A 19,230-nucleotide genomic window follows, 5' to 3' on the forward strand; every position below is an offset into this window, starting at 1 on the left:
GCTTTAAGAAAAGAACGTCGCTCCTGTACTACTTCGCATCCTATCTCAAATTTTATGTCTCACCATCGTTTGTCTTCTGAGTGTTTTCAGTTTATTGCGTCCCTTTCTTCTACTTCCGTTTCGCAGTCGTATCAGGAGGCCCTGAGACATCTAGAATGGAAGGCGGCTATGGATGAAGAAATGCACGCCTTATATGAAAACCAAACCTGGTACTTAACATCACTCCCGAAAGGTAAAAGACTGGTTGGTTGTCGATGGGTTTTTTCGGTGAAACATAATCTGGATGGATCGGTTGCTTGTCTTAAAGCTCGACTGGTTGCTAAGGGCTATACGCAGTGCTATGGGATAGATTATGAGGAGACCTTCTCTCCTGTTGCAAAATTGAATTCGGTACGCATCATCTTATCTATTGCTGCTAACTCCTCATGGCCCGTCTATCAGTTGGATGTTAAAAATGTTTTTTTAAATGGTGATATCAGTGAAGAAATTTATCTGGTTCAACCACCTGGTTATGTGGTTGAGGGGGAGTCAGTATGCCGGTTAAAAAAGTCCTTATATGGGCTTAAGCAGTCCCCTCGTGCTTGGTTTGATAAATTTAGTCAAACACTTCTACGGTTTGGTTTTCATCGGTGCTCAGTTGATCATTTTGTATATTATAAAGATACGATCAAAGAGAAAATATTATTGGTCATATATGTGGATGATATTATCTTAACTGGTGATGATGCTTTGAGCATACAAGAGGTGAAACAGATGATATGTCAGGAATTCAAGACTAAAGACATTGGTATGCTTAAATATTTTTTGGGAATAGAAGTTCTTCAATCCAAACATGGGATAATATTGTCTCAAAGTAAATATGTCTTGGATCTCCTTAAAGAAACAAGAATGAAGGGTTGTAGACCAGTTGACACACTTATGGATACAAATTTAAAATTATGTGCCACAAATGAAGAAGATATTGATATTGGCAAATATCAAAGACTCGTGGGAAAACTGATTTATCTCATGGTAACTAGGCCAGACATATCATATGCTGTAAGTGTGGTAAGTCAATTCATGCACAAACCACAAATTACCCACTGGCAGGCCTTAGAGAGAATATTACGTTATCTAAAAGGAGCTCCAGGAAGAGGATTGCTGTATAAAAAACATAGGCACTTCAACATAGAAGGCTTCTCAAGATATTGTACTTTGGTTGGGGGAAACTTGGTTACATGGAAAAGTAAGAAGCAAATTGTGGTTGCAAGATCTAGTGCCAAAGCAGAATATACAGCTATGGCCCATACTGTTAGTGAACTTTTATGGATTAGGACCCTTCTTACCGAACTAGGTTTTTATAAAAAGGGGTACATGAATCTGCATTGTGATAATCAAGGAGTCATTCATATCACTTCAAATCCAGTTTTTCTTGAAAGAACTAAACACATTGAGGTGGGTTGTCATTTTATACGGGAGAAGTTTCAACCAGGAATAATCTCTCTCAAACATGTGTCATCTCAAGAGCAAGTAGCTAATATTCTCACTAAACCCGTTACATCTAAAATCCTTTCGTTTATATGTGGCAAGCTGGGTATTTATGATGTCTTTTCTCCTCCAGCTTGAGGGGGAGTGTTGGAAGATGGGCTCAAGCCCATAAGCTCAAGACAAGAAGCCCACACGTCAAAGGAGTGACATATGTGTAAAATATGGTATTTTCCATAAAGATGACATAGAAGTGTAAATATGTGCTCCTTTTATGTCTTTTGTTTTATCAAGTTGTAGCCCTCAGGGTATTGTAAAATTATAAATAAAGGCATTGGCTAAGAGGTAGGGCATTGAAGCACTCTCCTCTTTTTCCACAAATTCGTCCAGCCCTCATTTTTCTTTTTGACGCAACCCTCTTATCCCTTAATCCAAACTCTTTTCTTCCACGTTCTGCTTCTTCTCCTCTTTCTCTCTTCTTCTTCTTCTTCTTTCTTGTTGATCTAAAGTTCCTTTCATTAGATCCTAAATTCTACAACAAGGATCGGATTTATGTAATCTAGTTACATCATAGTTTAACTAATCCTTCAAAAAATCAAGTCTCTGGAAAGAAATGTTTCCTAGCATATTATGCCAAACATGGGCACAAATATTGTTAACAAAAACCTAAGAAACAGAATTCAAACTTTGAGCACTGAAGACATAGAGATCTTGGATTTTGTCACCCTTGCCAATCGTCCTCTGGGTGGAGAGATCCTGGATAACAAAACAATCAGGAAGAAAACCTACTATAAGGCCAGAGTTAGTAACTAAAGCCCTAACAGAGATCAAGTTGAATTTGAATTGAGGAACAAACAGTACGTCTTTAAGCATAAGGTGAGAATGCAATTTAATATCACCAGCAAAGTGGACCAAAGGTTGAGAATTATTGGGCAAAGTAACAGTAGGGTTTGGGATAGCATGCAAGGAAACAAAAATATGAGTTTGAGAGCAAATATGTAGAGTGACTCCTGAGTCTACAATCCATGATTGAGGTGAAGAAATTAGAGGATTTAAAATCACAGAAAATTAAATACCTGCCAAGCAATTAGATGTAGAAGTTGTCGAAGTAGTAGTGACTGTTGCTGAGCTACTCAAGTGTGTAAAAAGCATTGACATGAGTTGCTGATATTGAGTAGGGTCCAGATTCTAAACAAAACTTCCAACAGAAGGGGAACCTTGGCTATCATCAGCAATAGAAACTTGATGAACAGTAGCATAAGAATTTTGGTTGGTTTTGGGTGCGGGGCCAGGCGGATAGCCATGGAGCTTGAAACAACGAGCGATAGTATGACCAGCAATCTTGCAATGAGTACAATAATATTTGTCCTTGTTCTGATTACGGGGAGCAGTGTAATTCTGATTTCGAGAAGCATTGTCATTTGGATTCCGGGGGGCACTGTAATTGGATTGGAATCTCTGAGAGGATTATGAGGCAGGTTTATGAATTTTTGTCTTCCCAAATTTAACCGTAAATGCCATCGTGTCAGTGGGAGTATGCGAACCCGAGGCTTGAGTAGTCTTCCTTTGTTGTTCCTCTTGGACAACCAGAGAAAAAACACGATTAATAGGGGGCATCGGATCCATGAGGAGCAGCTGACCACGAACTTGGGAGAAAGAATCATCAAGGCCCATTAAGACTGACATGATATACTCCATATGGTGGAAATCTGTAAGATTTTTAATGCCACCACACGAGCATTTCCCACAAGAGCAATTAGGACGGTAATTGCTGAGTTCTTCCCAAATGGTTTTCAGTTTGGTGAAATAAGTGCTAACAGAATCCTTGTCTTGACTCAAGTTCATCAATTCTCGTTTAAGCTGAAAAATGCGCGGGCCGTTTCGCTGTTGAAAACGATCCCGGAGGTCTAGCCAAATTTCTCAGGCGGAAGTAGCAAAAATAACACTCGCAGAGATTTCCTTGGAAACCGAATTTAGGATCCAAGATAGGACCATGTTATTATTCCGGGTCTAGGAGTTGAGCAAAATAAGATCAACACTTTGAGGTTCAGGTATGGAACCATCGACAAAACCCACTTTGTTCTTCACGAATAAGGCGATCAACATCGCACGACTCCAACTTATGTAATTTTCACCGGTGAGCAGCTACGAGACAAGAACTTGCCCGAGGCTGTCCGAGTGGTGAATATAATAGGGATTCGATGGTTCTTCAAAAACGGAATGAGACGAACCGGTACGAAGACCAGAATCGGAAGCAATCGTCGATGAGTAAGTCTTCATGGAGCACTTACCGAAGCAGACCACCAATGCAACTCCAAAAAATATTTCCCCCAAAGCCAACAGTGAACGCTGCGCGAAAAATCACCTTCACGACCAGCACAAAAAAATCCAATCTATGCTAAGAACACCCTCTCGGCCAACATTTTTGTATCTCCTAAAGGACAGAAACGCCCAGACATAAACGGCCAACAGCAAAATCCAACCGGCAGTAGAGCCAGATGAAGAAAAAAAAATTAGAAGAGGTACGAAAGCTAACCTCTTTGCTGGGAAAATAACCAACGGAGCCAACGGAGGGAGAAACCAGCCATTGCAAAACACTGATGGCCAAAAATAGGTCGCTGAAATCCGTCCTCTCGACAACGGAACCATATGAAAAAAAAATCAGAGGAGGGACGAGGACTAATCTCTTTGCCGGGAACACCCTCTTTGTCGGGTTTGTGTGTTTCTTGGTTATCAAATTGGTGTGAAAGGTTATAAATTATATGATGTGGAGACCAAACAGATTTTCCTTTCCAGAGATGCCGTGTTCCATGAGGAAGTTTTCCCTTTCCATACTATCACAAGTTCAGATCAACTTACTGATCCCTTTCTTGATTTAGTTCTGCCTCACTCCTCCCTCCAAGCTCATCCTTTTCCCGACCTCAATTCTTCCCCTAGTCCTGATTCCCTCGTTATTTCTGATATTCTAGTTGGTGATCTTCCACCTCATGATCTTTCCATACTTGTTCCTTCCTCATCCGCTGGTGCTCTTCTTCGCACATCTACTAGGAATACTCATCCACCTCATTACTTGCAGGATTATCACTGTAATTTACTTGTTGGTTCTCCTCCATCTGCTTCACTCTCTCAGTCTTATCCAATCTCTAACTCCATCTCTTACCATGCCCTTTCTGATTCGCACAAACACTTTGCACTCAGTCTTTCTTCTTAGGTTGAACCTCAATACTATCATCAAGGAGTGAAGTGTCCTGAATGGAGGTTGGCTATGCGTGATGAGTTGGCCGCTCTGGAAGCTAACAACACCTAGACCGTCACTCCTCTACCTCCTGATAAACATACCATTGGATGCAAATGGATTTATAAAATCAAACTTACCTTTGATAGTTCTTTTGAGCGACATAAGGCTCGTTTGGTAGCTAAAGGTTATACCCAACAAGAAGGTTTGGACTTTGTCGACACTTTTTCTCCAGTAACCAAATTAGTAACTGTGAAGGTTCTTCTTACTCTTGCTGCCTCCCATGGTTGGCATCTAGCTCAACTTGATGTCAATAACGCCTTTTTACATGGTGATCTTTTTGAAGAAATCTATATGGATCTCCCTCTTGGTTACCTTCGACAGGGGGAGTCTTCTTCCTCTCACACCAAACTAGTTTGTAAGCTTCTCAAGTCCTTTTATGGTCTCAAACAGGCTTCACGCCAATGGTACTCAAAATTTTCTCACGTTTTAATCACTTTTGGTTTTCTTCAATCAAAATCCGATTACTCTCTTTTTACAAAAGGTCATGGCTCCTCATTTGTCGCCCTATTGGTTTATGTGGATGATATCATCCTTATTGGTCCTTTCTCTCATGCTATTACTGAGCTCAAACAGTTTCTGCATACTCAGTTTAAGCTCAAGGATCTTGGTTGTCTCAAGCACTTTCTTGGTCTTGAGATTGCTCAATCCAAGCAAGGTATAGTGCTTTCCCAACGCCACTGTACCTTACAATTACTTGAAGACACATGCTACTTGGAGTGTAAACCAACTTCTGTTCCCATGGAACCCAAACTTCGTTTAAATGCCATTGACGGTGACCTCCTTCCTGATATAACCCATTATAGGCGGCTTGTTGGAAAACTTCTTTACCTCACTTTATCTCGCCCCGATATTACTTTTTCTATTCACAAGCTTACTCAATTCATGGCCCAACCCCGTCTTCGACATCTCAAGGGAGTGCATCACCTGCTTCGTTATCTCAAGAATAGTCCTAGCCAAGGGCTATTGTTTTCCTCTAGTTCTTTCTTGCAAATGCGTGTTTATTCTAATGCTTGTGCGCCAGTTCGTATAAAGGCCTTTTCTGATACTGATTGGGGCTCCTGTCTTGATTCTCGTCGATCTACTACCGGTTTTTGCATATTTATTGGTGATTTTTTAGTCTCTTGGAAGGCCAAAAAGCAGACCACCGTCTCCCGCTCCTCCGCCGAAGTTGAATATGGAGCTCTTTCTTCCACTGCCAGTGAACTTATTTAGTTACAACAACTTCTTCAAGATTTTCAAATCAAAGTTGACTCTCCTGCGCTGCTATACTGCGACAATCAAGTTGCGATACGTATTGTTTATAACCCTACATTCCATGAGCGCACCAAACATATTGAGATCGATTGTTATTTTGTTCGTGAACGTGTTACTTCGGGAGTCCTCAAGTTACTTCCCATTCGTTCTCAGTACCAGCTAGCCGACATGTTTGCTAAACTTCTCTCTTCTACGCATCTTTTTTCTTTGTTGTCCATGAAGGTTGTCAAGGACATTTACAAGCCACCTTGAGGGGGAGTATTAGAATGTAATATTAATTAATTAATTATTTTATTATTTTATAATATTTGTGTTTTTACTATTTTACCTCTCTTCATTGTATAAAACACTAAGTTGTACTTTGTAAACGTAAGAATGAGAAATTGATTTTATTCACTGGTTTTTCTTCTCGACTCCGCCTCCCCGACGACAGAGCTTAACGGCTCTTTACCCTTTTGTGGTTCTAATAAGACCATCGAGCTTTTGTGCCGGGGAACTTCTGGGAGTGTGTGCCGGGAAACTTCCGGGAGTGTCTGCGGTAGCGGTGACAGGGGAGGTAACATGCTCGTTGAGCGACGCTTTTATTTGGATCGCAGAGGAGATCGCTACGAGATGGGCGTGCCTAGGGTGACTCTCGCCACGCCGGTCCTGCCATCATTTCTGTTGATCTCTACACCGATCTCATTCGGGAAACCATGGGAGTTGCAGCAGGTAGAGCGCAAAGGAAAACTAAGAGTACTAAGCAACGGCGCTAGCCATCTTTACTTGGAAAGATGGGTGGCAGGGATTTGTAAGGGACCAGTCCCGTGATTAGTACATGTACTTAGAAGATCTGATAAATATTTGTTTTGTTCTCTGTCCCTTGTCAATTAGTTAGCACTCACTTTGTCCCCCCATTCTCTTTCAGGAGCCAAGGCAAAGCTCGACGAGCCTCTGAACTGCGTGCCCTGTCTGCTACCGGCACGAGTACGAGACCTTCCCCATGAGATCCTTATGGCTGACGTCGATTCCCCATTCGCCGGCTCCTTCACGGCAAAGCGGCCAAGTTTCCGCTCGCTAAAGCTGTCGTCTTCAACTCCTCGACGGACTCGATTCTCCAATCGTCAACCACCTGAAGACCAAACTGCATAAATGCCTCCCGGTTGGCCCTTTTCACACGAAGATCGCCACGTGGCATATTACAGATGACGTGTAGGAATAGTAACGTGGTTGGCTATACGTTCATCTATTCACACTGTACTGATGACACGATATACATATGCACAATAGACCGGTCAAAGTTATGTATTTTTCAAAAAATATATTTTTAAAATTAGATATTTTGGTAAAAACCCACAAAATTATCATTTCTATGAGTGTCTTTGCTTTCCTTTTACAACAATCTGCAATCTTTACTCAATAGCAGATTATCTTTCTTAAATAATGTAAAATAATTCAATACATGTAGTTTGCATGTTAAATTTACCACGTCATCCAATTTTATTTACGGTTAACTAAATAAAATAAGAACGGACCATAAATTCTTGTCTGGCATATTGGATAAGTTTACCCTCTCGCGTCACATATCTATATTAGATAAGTCTAGTTCAAATTTCCGGGTGCAAAATCCTCTCCCGTCAATCTAGTTCAACGATGTGCGCCGAAAGCCATGTTGAAGCGGCTCCATTCACGCCGGAAGTGTGGGTACATCTCCTCTCTTGCCTAAATTTATGGAAAACTGAAGGATTATGCCCATAGATGATGCCGGTCCACCTCCCCTCCCATGGACATTGATATCTTCTTCTTGGCTTCTCTTCCAAGGAATCTCGGAGCTACTTTAAGTTAAATTTAGAAGATATTGATTACTTGTAATGATACTCTATGTTAGTGGATTCCTCACCTGACATGTATTACAGTTAAGCCCTTGGTGCCCTCCAAAATCGGTAGCCCTCGAGAACCACTGACGTCTCTTTCTTCTTTCGAATTTTTTCTCCATTTTTTACCAATCAGCCGTCCTTGCGTTGGCGGCCGAGTCCAAGAGTGGACAAATGAACAATGTAATGATGACTTATATGCGTCATCTATTTTGTCTAAACCATAAAATCTACCCAATTCCTTCATAGATACATATATGCCATATAAAATTCTTAATTTTTTTTTTTTTTGCTTGAATCTATACATAAATCAACATTAACAAATATTGTCCATCCTTAATCTCTACATTGTTTATTGGTGTATAAAAGAGTTACAAACCATGTACAAACTAATGGAGAATGCATATATATTGGATGCATGGTATATGAATTTAAGTATTCTAATATGACAACTAATATAGATTCAAGTAATAGTGTAACGTTGGTTACCCTAATCACTTTGATGGAATAAAATACATGGAGGGTTGGTGTATATCCTGCACATAATACTATGGGATTCTACTTTGGTTACTTATATTCATCGAATTCTTTTCTATGTTCGAGGTCCCACCTTAGCCAAAAATGTACAGAACAAGTGGCAATCATTATCGAACATGGGCGCCACCCCATCTTCTCATGAAGTCCAACTCATACGTATATATAAAGAAGATTCATACCTCAACAGGTTTAGCGCAAGAAAGAAACAAACTCTTTCCAGCCAAGAAGCAGCAGGCCATGGTCCTCAAGGACCACCACTGCCAGAGAGCTACCTTCTTCCTCATCTTCTTCTCTCTTCTCCTCTGTAACCAGGCCAATGCAGTCCACGGCGACCGTTTCAGCCTAGCAAGCCAGTTCTTAGGCCCCCACAATGCCGTTCGATCCGCGTTACGCATGCCATCGTTGGTATGGGACCCAAGAGTCGCACGTTATGCACAGTGGTATGCGAATCAAAGGCGTCGAGATTGCGCGTTAAAGCATTCCAATGGCCCCTACGGGGAGAACATCTTCTGGGGCAGCGGCACCGGATGGACGCCTGCCCATGCGGTTACGGCGTGGGCAGGGGAGAGAAAATGGTACAAGTACTGGAGCAACGACTGTGCTTTGGGCAGGGAGTGCGGGCACTATACGCAGATGATATGGAGGACAACCCGGAGGCTGGGGTGCGCCAAGGTGACATGTTCGGGTGGGAAGGGGATTTTCATGGTCTGCAATTATGATCCTCCGGGGAATTACATCGGAGAGAGGCCTTATTAATGTTTTTATCAATTTTTGTAATTTACGTGACTTGGATTATGAATTTTCGAAGCTTTTTAGTTCTTTGATCGAATTGTATTGATTGAGACAAAAAGCTTTCATAAGAGATAAATAACAAAAGTTGCGTATTTGCATTTAAAAAATACCCGAAATTCAGTTCGTTTCGGTTTTCTAGTTCCCGCATATTCCAACTACTAGCAGCCAAGACGAGTTCACTTAAGGTATTATAAGTAGCAGAAGAATTGAAGGGATGAGGCCACAGCCATGATTAAGAATCAGAGGGACGATTGATGAGTCAGAAATCGGAATAACTGAGTGCAGTTTTCGTTTCTTTCGAAACTAAAATACTTGTTAAGATTTTTGAAAGATTGAGAGTGATGCTAAGTCAAAAGTATTAAGAAAACAAACCGCTTTAAGCTATGACTCAGTGGTCTAGTAGTGTCTTTTTTTTTTTTTTAATGGAGTCACGAAACAAGATCACAGATGAACCAACAAGAGACATTTTGAGGATAGGTCATACAGGGCAACAACACTTCCACCTCCTAATAAGCACCTTATATCTACTTATTACCGTATCTAATTATGCAAACGGAATAGTTTGATGCCGAGATCCCAACTTAATAGGGCTTTTCCCCGAAGTAATTGCCAGGGGGATCGTAATTGCAAGTCATGAACACATCCCCATTATCACACACGACGCGGGCGCATCCCATCCGTCGGGTACTCTTCCACACGATCTGAGTGTAGTGACCGCACATCTGTCCCGCCTCGCACGTGTTCTTCGCGTATGAGTAGTACTTCTCCTCCCCGGCCCAGTCGTCGACGGCGTCGGATGGCGTCCACGCCGAGCCGCCGCCCCAGAACACGTTCTCCCCCAGCTTGAAGTCGTCCTCGGGGAAGGAATGCTCCAGCTTGCAGTCCCCGCGCCGCTGGTTAGCCCACCACTGCGCGTATTTCTGCAGGTTGAAGTCCCAGATCAGCGGGACCTCCCAGTGGGCGACTCGGACGAGGTTGTGCGCGTACAGGAACTGGAAGGACTCGGCGACGCAGCCCAAGCAGAGGTGTTTCGAGATTTTGTATATCGTTTCGTTGTCCGGCTTCGTTTGGACATTTCCCGACAAAGGCGCCGGAGCTGGCCCCGCTGCCGCATGGTGCGCAGCTGCTACGAGAATAATTACCCAGATAAGGAAGTGAGGAGTACCAAAGGAAGTCTGCATTGCTGCACAGAGAGAGTGGAGAGTAGAGAGTGAGAGGAAGAGGCTGGAGGCAGCGTTGGTTGAGGAGGTTTGAAGCGGTTGCAGTGGTATATATAGTCGTCAGGTGACGACATTAAAGCAGTTCTAGAATGCCCCGTGATGGGAGGAGAACGCCACCCACCCGTGATTCCTCTCGTCCTGTTTTTTTGCTGCTTCTTCTTCTTCTTCTCGTTGCTTGCGCCTTGAATCAAGAATAAATTGCGGCCACTGGTCGACGAAATTTGATGCTGCCGGCCAGCCGCTGCTTCAGCTCATGATTTGCAAATTCCTTCAGAATTTCGTAGGTCCACGTGTCATCTTTATGGTTTGATAAAAGTTCAAAGAAAGGGAAAGCTGCCTTCGGTGGAGCCGATAGTCACATGGGCGCTTTTAGTATCATGGCAAGGAAGGAGGGTCCACCGTCACATGCGCCTCGTTGAAACGTTTTCATCGAATTGTTTACGTACAGGGAAGAAGTCACATGAGCTACGGTTGCTTCCCTTTGATATTTTTGTTGGGGTTTTGTCACCGTAAGAAAACTATAGGAAGACTACTAGACAAAAAAGAACTGAAGGAAAAGACTTCCCATCCTTAATTTAATTTACGACATCACATCTGCTAGAAATTTTGATCCCTAAAATTTTCTGTTTGTAGTTTTTTTTACTTGTGTTTCAACCATGGTGTTTTGACAACATGTTGCTTCTATTCCAAAATAGTTGTTACGTAGTGAATAAGCATTTCGATATAAAGCAAGCCTCTGACGAATCAAATTCCCCAATTCGTGGATTTTTTCACTGGTATTGAATGTTCTGGGTAAAAAGCCATTTCAGAAACTAAATGCTGAAATCAACAAGTGAAGACTTTCAAGGCGAAATAATTTTGTTATATATCGAAAAACAAGAATGCCAGTTACTTTATTCACTCGATGTTCCATCTCAAAGTCGAAGGAAAGCTGCACGATTCAAGCCCAGAAGATCTGTCAATTTCTCAACATCTGGGTCTTTCTCTCTTCTCAGCTGAAACCACATCCGGTTTTCCTGCTCTTATGGATTACTCCTTTGACGAATACTATCCAGATACGATACCGAGCTAATCTCCAAACCCAGTAACAGCTTCTAATTTCGAGTCTTAATACGGCCTCTGACCCATCACATTCCCATGGGGATCATAGTTGCAAGTTATGTAAGTATCTCCTCTCCCACATATCACCTTCGCGCATCCCACCTTCGCACTCTGCTTCCAGACCAGCTGTGTGTAGTGCAGGCAGTCCTTGTTCTTCAGGCACTTGTTACTCCCCCTGTCGTAGTACTGCTGCTCAGCCGCCCAGGCGTTCACAGCGTCCGCCGGCTTCCAGTTTCTTCCGCTTCCCCAGAAGATGTTCTCTCCGTAGTTGCCGCTGGAGTGAATCAAGGCACAGTCCCCCTTCCTTTGTTTTCCCCACCAGAGAGAGTAGCTGGCCAACTGTTCACTCCATCGCAGAGCAGGGAGGCCTAGTTTCGCTCTCACACGATTATGAGGCGCCAGGTACTGTTGGGTTGTGCTTGATGGGGTTCCTGCAAGCATTCGTCTAGAGATGCGTGGAGAATTGATCTCGTCTAAAGATGAGACAAAGGGATGAATTGAGGAAAGGATGAGGAAGGTTCCTAGAAGCAGTTTGATGGCCATGACCGTGGAAAACTGGAAGTTGCTTGAGAAGATCTGTTTTGTGTTTGATGGAAATCCCGAGTTATTATAGTGAGTATTTATACATGGAAGACTGGACCAATTTTACAAATTAGTTGCAATTAAATAATAATAACAGTTAAGAGCCACTAACAGAGGAATCTTTTCATGTGAAGAGGATAAGGGTAGTTTAGTAGTACTTCTCTCAACTTCCGAACGGCTGACAATCATTTGGGCAACGTGCAATAGATGAAAAATTCTAAACTATCGACGCTGGAGCAATGGTCCATATGCAATGGAATCTAAAAACGCTAAAATACCCTTAATGTGTTATTAAATATAAATAACGGTGAACGAACAAGCAATATAGATCTAGAAAAAATAATGATTTTCATAATATCCTTTGGAATGTCTACTCCACTTTGTTGTACGCTATACCTTATTTACCATTGAATGTGATGTCTACACAGATTGGAGAATCTAATGATTGCCTTGAGGTCCAGACGTTGCAGGTCCTTGAGGTCCAGAGTCACATGTAAAGACATTTCGTGGTGCTGACTATACCTTATTTACACATGATCACATGTGAGCTTTTAGGGAGTCAGGTCAAGTGCGCATCTGATAACGGTGGAGAAGTGCTTCAAACCTTTTATATCCATAGCTCTTCTTAACGTGGGTTGCCTCTTTTGACACTTGAAATAATTTTAAACCTTAAACTGTTTTGGTAAACTCCAAACATAATCTTATATCTTATTACTTTTATTACTTATTATATTACTTATATTGAAGGTTAACATTTAGAATTAGAATTAATCCTCTTGACTAATAATATATGTACATTAAGGAGATAAAAGAAACAGTTGGCAATGATCTTAAAAAAATTAAGAAACGGGCTCGAGTAAGTGGCTACCGGGGACAAGACGCCCCACACAACTAATGGCCACACAAATCCAGTCTTTCTGGAACCATCTGCGTCTCTTTGGCTCTTCAGTAGCTCTATTTGTTTTCTGTAACCTACGGATAAACACTCCCGATAATTCACCGTTTCATAGTTCCGTTTGCAATACTACAAATAACTCACACATTTAATTCTCATCTCGTATGGTCTGTGTCTCAGTTTGCCCATGAGGGGCTTTCCGAAGATTGGGCTCTAGCTGCTAGGCTCACTGCGGTGGAGATTCGGCGATCGCATTTGCATGGGAGAATATTGTTCAGAAAGTTCATTCTGAGTTAAGCTGTTAGTTCCTTGTGATTGGGCTGTTATAGTGCAGAGTTTGCTGCGTCGTCAATTATTTCGAGAGGTTGGAACTGGCAATGCAGAAACCCTAGACATAATGGCGGTCGACATTCCAACTTCTGTCATTCGCAAACTCCAGCTTGATCTCCGTGCTGCAGTTGGTCTTTCGTCCTATGATCCCGACGATCCCGGCCTAAGTACCAAATTACCAACGCTCCGAGAAGCCATCGCAGAATTTGATCCATCGCCGTCTTGTATCAGATGCGATCAGTGTCGGGGGAAGCTTTTGAGAGATATAAAGTCGATGTTCTGTGTTTACTGTGGAGCACAGCAGCGACGGAAGGAAGCCCCTTGCCCGTCCATCTCCTTTAATACCACCAGCGGGTACCGGAGGCTTCTTGAATCTCTACAGCTAGATGGATCCGTAAGTTTTTGTCCCTCTTCTACATTTTTCTAGCAGTAGGCGTTAAAATCAGGAGAACTTCACAACTGTTTTGCACTTCGTCTTTCATTTTCTACATGCTACTGCTATTGTTGTTGTAGAAAGGTTTATTGGGAGTTTTGTGCGGAAATGACCTAAAAGATAAAACAGACCTGAGTATGTAGCCTGGCTGCATGAAACACTTTGTCGAGGTGATTCTTGGGTTATGTCAGGAAGAGCGAATCACATGCACTCCAGAACTCCGCATTTCCATCCCTTTTGTCGTTCAGGAAGATAATCTCATGCAATTTACAATAGGAATTCTTTCAGGAAGATTGTTTCAAATATGAAAAACAAGAAATTAGTGCACAACCAGTTAATACTGATCTGTAAGAAAAAGGAATTATATAGCACGAAAAAATATCAGAATTAAGTGCACAACTAGGAATCTTCTATTAGTTGCTTATTAAAAACAAGGAATTACTTCTTCCCGTTAGGCAATAGTCTAGCTGATAAATTAGCCAAAGAACGGATTAGTCTTCAATTCCTTATTGTTATGTGTTTGCATTTCAGCCCGCTGGCTGTCTATTTGGTTAGTAAATGCTCAACAGTTAAGAGGAAAAAGAGAGGAATGACCACAAAATCTCAAAAGATGTTGTGGATGTGGGACTTAATCACTTATGCAGAAAGTTATGCAGATAACTTTTGCCCTTAAATCCACTATATACCTGGCATTATCTCTCTTTTGTTAGTCAAAGGAAACTAGAAAAGGGCTTACATAATGAAAATTAGGAGTTGGTGGGTGTTTAGTGATGAAATTGAGGATCATGTTGGCTCTCACAGTTTTTTTTTAGGAGTTCTCTTTTTAATGCTAGGAAAGTGAAAAGCTCCAAAAATTTTGGCCATTACCTTTATCTTTGTTGATAAAAAGCCCCTCCCCCACTCTTGTCAGGTTGAGACAGAAGGCCAAATTCTAGAGTCTTGCAAAAGAAGGGGCCTGCTGATTGAGCTTCGTGGAGAGTTAATATTAAGCTGCTCTTAGAAATACAAAAAACGTCTCACCCACTTCAATTGAGCTGGCCTAAACCTTTGGAGAGGGTTGGCAGGATCAACAACAATAGCTGCATGAAGTACAATGAATTCCCTGGCATGGTCATTTTGGAAGCCCCTCTGAGGATGATTCTCATATAATTCTTGTGAGAGCTAGAGAAGTGTCTATGGGTAAAACACCATATTCATGTAACTGTTTGCAACAACCTAATCCCTGTTATCCATTCCAAGTGTCAGGACCTGGATACAAAGTGTCAAATATTTGACTGTGGGAATGAGTGAAGGAGGGAGTCTACCAGATGTAGAGTAACCTGCTAAGACGATTAGAACTGCTAGAATAAGAAGTCCCCAAGTGATCTCTTTGTTGCACAGCTCATGTCAGAGCAACATAGTCTACCAAAGGTTTTTGTGCTAGTCTCACAATCTATCAATTTTTCGCTGTATACTCATGTGGGTCAGACGGCTGAGGGGGAGAGAGGGGGACAAAAAGTTTTTTCAGGTATAAAATCTCTGTTCAGATGGATGTGCCAGAGGGGGGACGGTGGTTCTTGTGTGAGGTCGTGGTCATGTTTTCCCAGAACTTAGGGGGTAGTATCTGTGTAAGTCTGAAATTTATAATCTCTTCCCAGCTTAAGGTTTGTCTGTTGCTTCTTATGGTAAGATCAATTAGCGTCTTGTGCAAAGACCTTTACCACCAGGAACCTTTCTGAGAGATCTCTGCTGATCGTCCTCTACGATTAACAAAGTGATGGCAAAAAGTTATGCTGGAAGGTTGCATCATGTAAAGGTTTTTTTTCAATTATAGTTTTTTGATTTTGATTAATTCTTCAACTATTTTTAATGTACTATCCACATTTATTATGTTTATAGAAGAAGAAATTACCACCCTAATGAGCTCCCATTTTAGGCAAAGTATCATCCTAAAAAATTTAAATGCAGAAAAAGTAAGACATGGAATAGAATGGCAAAGTTTTGATGACGGCCATTAATTTTTTTTAAAGATTTAACACATATCTTATTGCAGAGAATGACCTTTTTACTCTTCCAGATAGCACATGAGCAGCTTAACCTGTCAGAAGTGGGAGTGGTTTTTTAAATACTATAAGGACATTATGATGGAGTCTAGTCTTAAAAGCTGCTCTTTTAGTGTTCTTTTCCTTCTGTTTTAATGCAATAGTGCTTGTTCTAGTTACATATACAGGGTGTTACTTTTTTTTGTCAGTTTTATTGTTATTGTCTGGTGATGGATTTTACTGAAAAGACAGAAACTGTTATGAGAGAAGGGTAGTTTTATAGACTCTTATTCTTCTTCTTTATCACACATACTCATTTCTGAAAAGGGTGATTACTGTGCTGCAGGAAGCAGTGTTGGGCCCTGATGAAACTGATTCATCTGGAGGTCAAAATGCTCCAAGGGATAGTTTGACACTCTCTGATTTCTTAGACTTGAAGTTGAAGTGGCCGGAATATTCAAGTCAAAGTGAAAACAACACAAACAAGGCATCGACTCCAAGTGCACCTTCAATGAATTTGGCTGGGATTGATCTGGATAACTTTTTCCTAGATGCAAGGACAGAGGCTGTTCCTACTGTATCTAATAAAGAATTAGGAAACAAAATCGGAATGCCTGTATCTACACATGAGAGTTCTGAGATGTTTCAAGATTTCCAGTCTCCAATCAAGGAAGTGGAATCAGTTAATAATGTCACTAGTCAGTTTGTTGACTCTTCTTCTCTTTGGGAGGCCAACTTTCAATCTGCAAATTCTGGTGGTCTTCATCCTGCCTCAAAACCAATTGACTCTTTTCAGGTTTCTACTGTGGATCCAGGTAGGCCTTCTGAATCAGCCTCTATGACAGATCCAATTACCAATAGCAAATTTGATATCAGCCAAAGTAGTACAGAAGAAAACAACATTAATGAGGACTCTGCTTTGTCTGACTGGCCACAAAATGATCTATGGAATTCCGAAGACATAGTAGCATCTCCCAGTATTGAGCTTTTTGAAACAAGTCATAAAAATGAAGAACTTGTGAATGATACAAATAGTGTTTCACCCATGATGGAGAACTGGTCCCAAGATGTTACAGAACATAGAAAAAACTCAGCAATTACTGTTACTGCTGAGAATCATGGTCAAAGTGATCTTTGGCAAAACATGGCCATCTCAACAGATGGACAGGATCCTTCTTCAATTTCTTGGCCACAAAATGATCCTGATATTACTGCCACTAATAGATCTGCCAATTTGTCATTGGGTTTGATTGATGATTCACATGAAGTCAGCTTTGATACCTTTTCTCAACCAAATCATCCATCAAGCTCAACAAGCATTTCAAAAGGTGCTGTTGATCTAAATTTATTTCAGATGGGAATTTCCCCTCCAGAAAGGTTGGTATTGAGTAACATATCTTATTCTTGACTCCCAAAATTTTGATGGCATTATCTTGTTTACAGATCTGTAACTGTACTCTATAGCAGCTTCTTTATTTACGATTTAATGAGGCTTCCGTTTTGGAATGACCATGTGTGTATAAGGGTGGAAAATGGACTCATGCCCTTCATCAAATAGCACACATGCTTACAGAGCTTCATGCATACGCATATATTTAGACATTTTTGACAATGACTAATTGAATATGTTCACAACATATTGAATATGAAGAAGAAGACGCTCATGCAAACACAATGCATTAATACTCACCGGCCAATATGCAATGTAGTTACGAAGCACGGATATCCAGCCTGTTCTTCATGACTGTACAGTAGTTTCCCTTTTATTTTCTGGTAAATCAATTTGGTGCCTGCTGTTTTTTATGGATTTTTTATTGCTTCATTGTTAATCTTCGTAGTTGTCTATTATTATTATGGTCCTTTTGACTGTTGTCTTTTGGTCTTGATTCGAGATTTAGTTACATTTAAATTGCATCACAACCATCGTCAGTTGCATTTCCTGGGAAATACTATTACCAATTTCATTCAAGTATCATGGTAACTCAGTACAGAGTTGAAAGTTTTAATTCATTATTAACTCAGGTTCTGAAAATTATTTTTCTGCCTACCATTTAGGATGAAAGAAACAGAGCACATAAGCAGAGTCAGTGGTAAGAATTCAGGAGTTAACGACAAAGTTGAGACTTATACCAGTACAGCGAGTTCAGTCGATGCAGATGTTGAAATGTTGATGTCACAAATGCACGACCTTTCATTCATGCTTGAGAACAAGCTTTCCATTCCTGAGAAGTTTGAAGACTCAAATTCGATTTTGTGAATGTGAATTACTTTTTTTCAGGATGTGTTCTTTCATGGCTTAGTGCAATTTTGAAGGTACCTATTCAGATTATTTAGCTGCCATTCTCCTACTCGAGTGTGTCTGTAATCAGGCGAAGCTGACCACTTGGAATTTCCACCTGCCTTGTAATGAACTGGTGAAGTCGGAAGTCTAGGTCGTTTGATATTTTAAGTAGAGTTCCTGGAAAGATGCAGATGGATGTAAAACTTTCAGCGCCCTGTTCGTGAGTAGAGCATTCTCTGTATCATCGGTGGACAGAGATGTACAATGGCTTCATAAAGGGGACATTGAGCAGTGGTTTTTAGGTTCGAGGAGGAAATATCACAAGCTTGCAAGAGGCCTCTTATTTTCATCGGAGGCGAGTGAATACGTCCTGTTTTGTGGTCTTCATAGAGGATTAGCATGTTAAAACAAGGGTTGTACTAACTATTACCTGTTAGTCACTTTTTTCCACTCCTTTTTCGTCAGTTTCTCTTTCCCTTTGTCTCTGTTCGTTCTTATGGAGGGTGGGGTGGGGGAGATGGCCATTCCCCTCTTTTCAACTTTTGGCTTTCGGGGGAGATGCCGCCCTACGCTCGTGGCCAAGGGGACGCTAGTTTTGGAATTGATAAACCCATGGACGTTTCGGAAGAAAAGGATAAATATATTACATTGGGGACTCTGAAACTTGGAATCATCAGTCGCTGTTTGAGTAAAAGCATCGTAGAGCTGTTCTCCATCAATCACAAGAATGGGATAAGGATTAAAACACAAAATGAAATTGTATAATTTTGGTTCACACTTCCACGTGATTGGTGAGGAATACTACGTCATGTCCAAGTAGAAGATGTAACAGGTGTGTTAAAGTATCTTAAATAGAGTTTGTATAATAAGAGATGCAGTGCCACTAAGACCAACGATGTTAAGTCTCCAACATCGATGAACCTGCACTATATACCAAGTTTCGCACACACTATGTTTGTGCCTGTCGATGTTAATTCCTTCACGTATTATAAAAATTGGTTGTATTTATCTCGTCTGCCACCCCACATTAACGTGGAACAACTCCTTGCCACACGAGACACATAATTCTCGCGTGGGAAAAGAAATTAATTTTTTTATCACTTTATTATTCTCCTCGTCCTCTTACAAGGCCACCCATGTAATCAAACCATGAAATCAAACCAAGTCCA

General features: G+C 41.2%; 4 protein-coding genes across 4 annotated transcripts; 2 read left to right on the plus strand and 2 right to left on the minus strand.

The window, feature by feature from the left end:
• Positions 1–8,611: 8,611 nt before the first annotated feature.
• Positions 8,612–9,299, plus strand: LOC137946111 (pathogenesis-related protein PR-1-like). The gene has a single exon (XM_068792291.1). The coding sequence runs from the start codon at positions 8,644–8,646 to the stop codon at positions 9,160–9,162; it is 519 nt and encodes a 172-aa protein (XP_068648392.1). The 5' UTR covers positions 8,612–8,643; the 3' UTR covers positions 9,163–9,299.
• Positions 9,300–9,543: 244 nt separating this feature from the next.
• LOC137945672 (pathogenesis-related protein PR-1-like) lies at positions 9,544–10,651 on the minus strand. Its single transcript, XM_068791641.1, has one exon. The coding sequence runs from the start codon at positions 10,377–10,379 to the stop codon at positions 9,780–9,782; it is 600 nt and encodes a 199-aa protein (XP_068647742.1). The 5' UTR covers positions 10,380–10,651; the 3' UTR covers positions 9,544–9,779.
• A 558-nt stretch (positions 10,652–11,209) lies between these two features.
• On the minus strand, positions 11,210–12,094 carry LOC137945673 (pathogenesis-related protein PRB1-3-like). The gene has a single exon (XM_068791642.1). It carries the CDS (start codon positions 12,060–12,062, stop codon positions 11,526–11,528), a length of 537 nt encoding a protein of 178 aa, XP_068647743.1. The 5' UTR covers positions 12,063–12,094; the 3' UTR covers positions 11,210–11,525.
• Positions 12,095–13,085: 991 nt separating this feature from the next.
• LOC137946496 (uncharacterized) lies at positions 13,086–18,511 on the plus strand. The gene is made up of 3 exons (XM_068792810.1): positions 13,086–13,720; positions 16,127–17,157; positions 17,836–18,511. The coding sequence occupies exons 1-3, from the start codon at positions 13,394–13,396 to the stop codon at positions 18,035–18,037; spliced, it is 1,560 nt and encodes a 519-aa protein (XP_068648911.1). The 5' UTR covers positions 13,086–13,393; the 3' UTR covers positions 18,038–18,511.
• Positions 18,512–19,230: the final 719 nt, after the last annotated feature.

Source organism: Aristolochia californica, unplaced genomic scaffold, assembly GCF_029961685.1.
Source record: "Aristolochia californica isolate CCGP_79_NKW_82.1479 unplaced genomic scaffold, dmAriCali1.0.hap1 SCAF_12, whole genome shotgun sequence".
Taxonomy (NCBI): Eukaryota; Viridiplantae; Streptophyta; class Magnoliopsida; order Piperales; family Aristolochiaceae; genus Aristolochia; species Aristolochia californica.

Excerpts from the sequence above, each read along its gene's own strand:
- LOC137946111 (XM_068792291.1), top strand. The coding sequence starts at position 8,644 with ATGGTCCTCAAGGACCACCACTGCCAGAGAGCTACCTTCTTCCTCATC.
- LOC137945672 (XM_068791641.1), bottom strand. The coding sequence starts at position 10,379 with ATGCAGACTTCCTTTGGTACTCCTCACTTCCTTATCTGGGTAATTATT.
- LOC137945673 (XM_068791642.1), bottom strand. The coding sequence starts at position 12,062 with ATGGCCATCAAACTGCTTCTAGGAACCTTCCTCATCCTTTCCTCAATT.
- LOC137946496 (XM_068792810.1), top strand. The coding sequence starts at position 13,394 with ATGGCGGTCGACATTCCAACTTCTGTCATTCGCAAACTCCAGCTTGAT. Across the intron at positions 13,721-16,126 it reads CTCTACAGCTAGATGGATCC|GAAGCAGTGTTGGGCCCTGA; the intron begins GTAAGTTTTTGT and ends ACTGTGCTGCAG. Across the intron at positions 17,158-17,835 it reads GGAATTTCCCCTCCAGAAAG|GATGAAAGAAACAGAGCACA; the intron begins GTTGGTATTGAG and ends CCTACCATTTAG.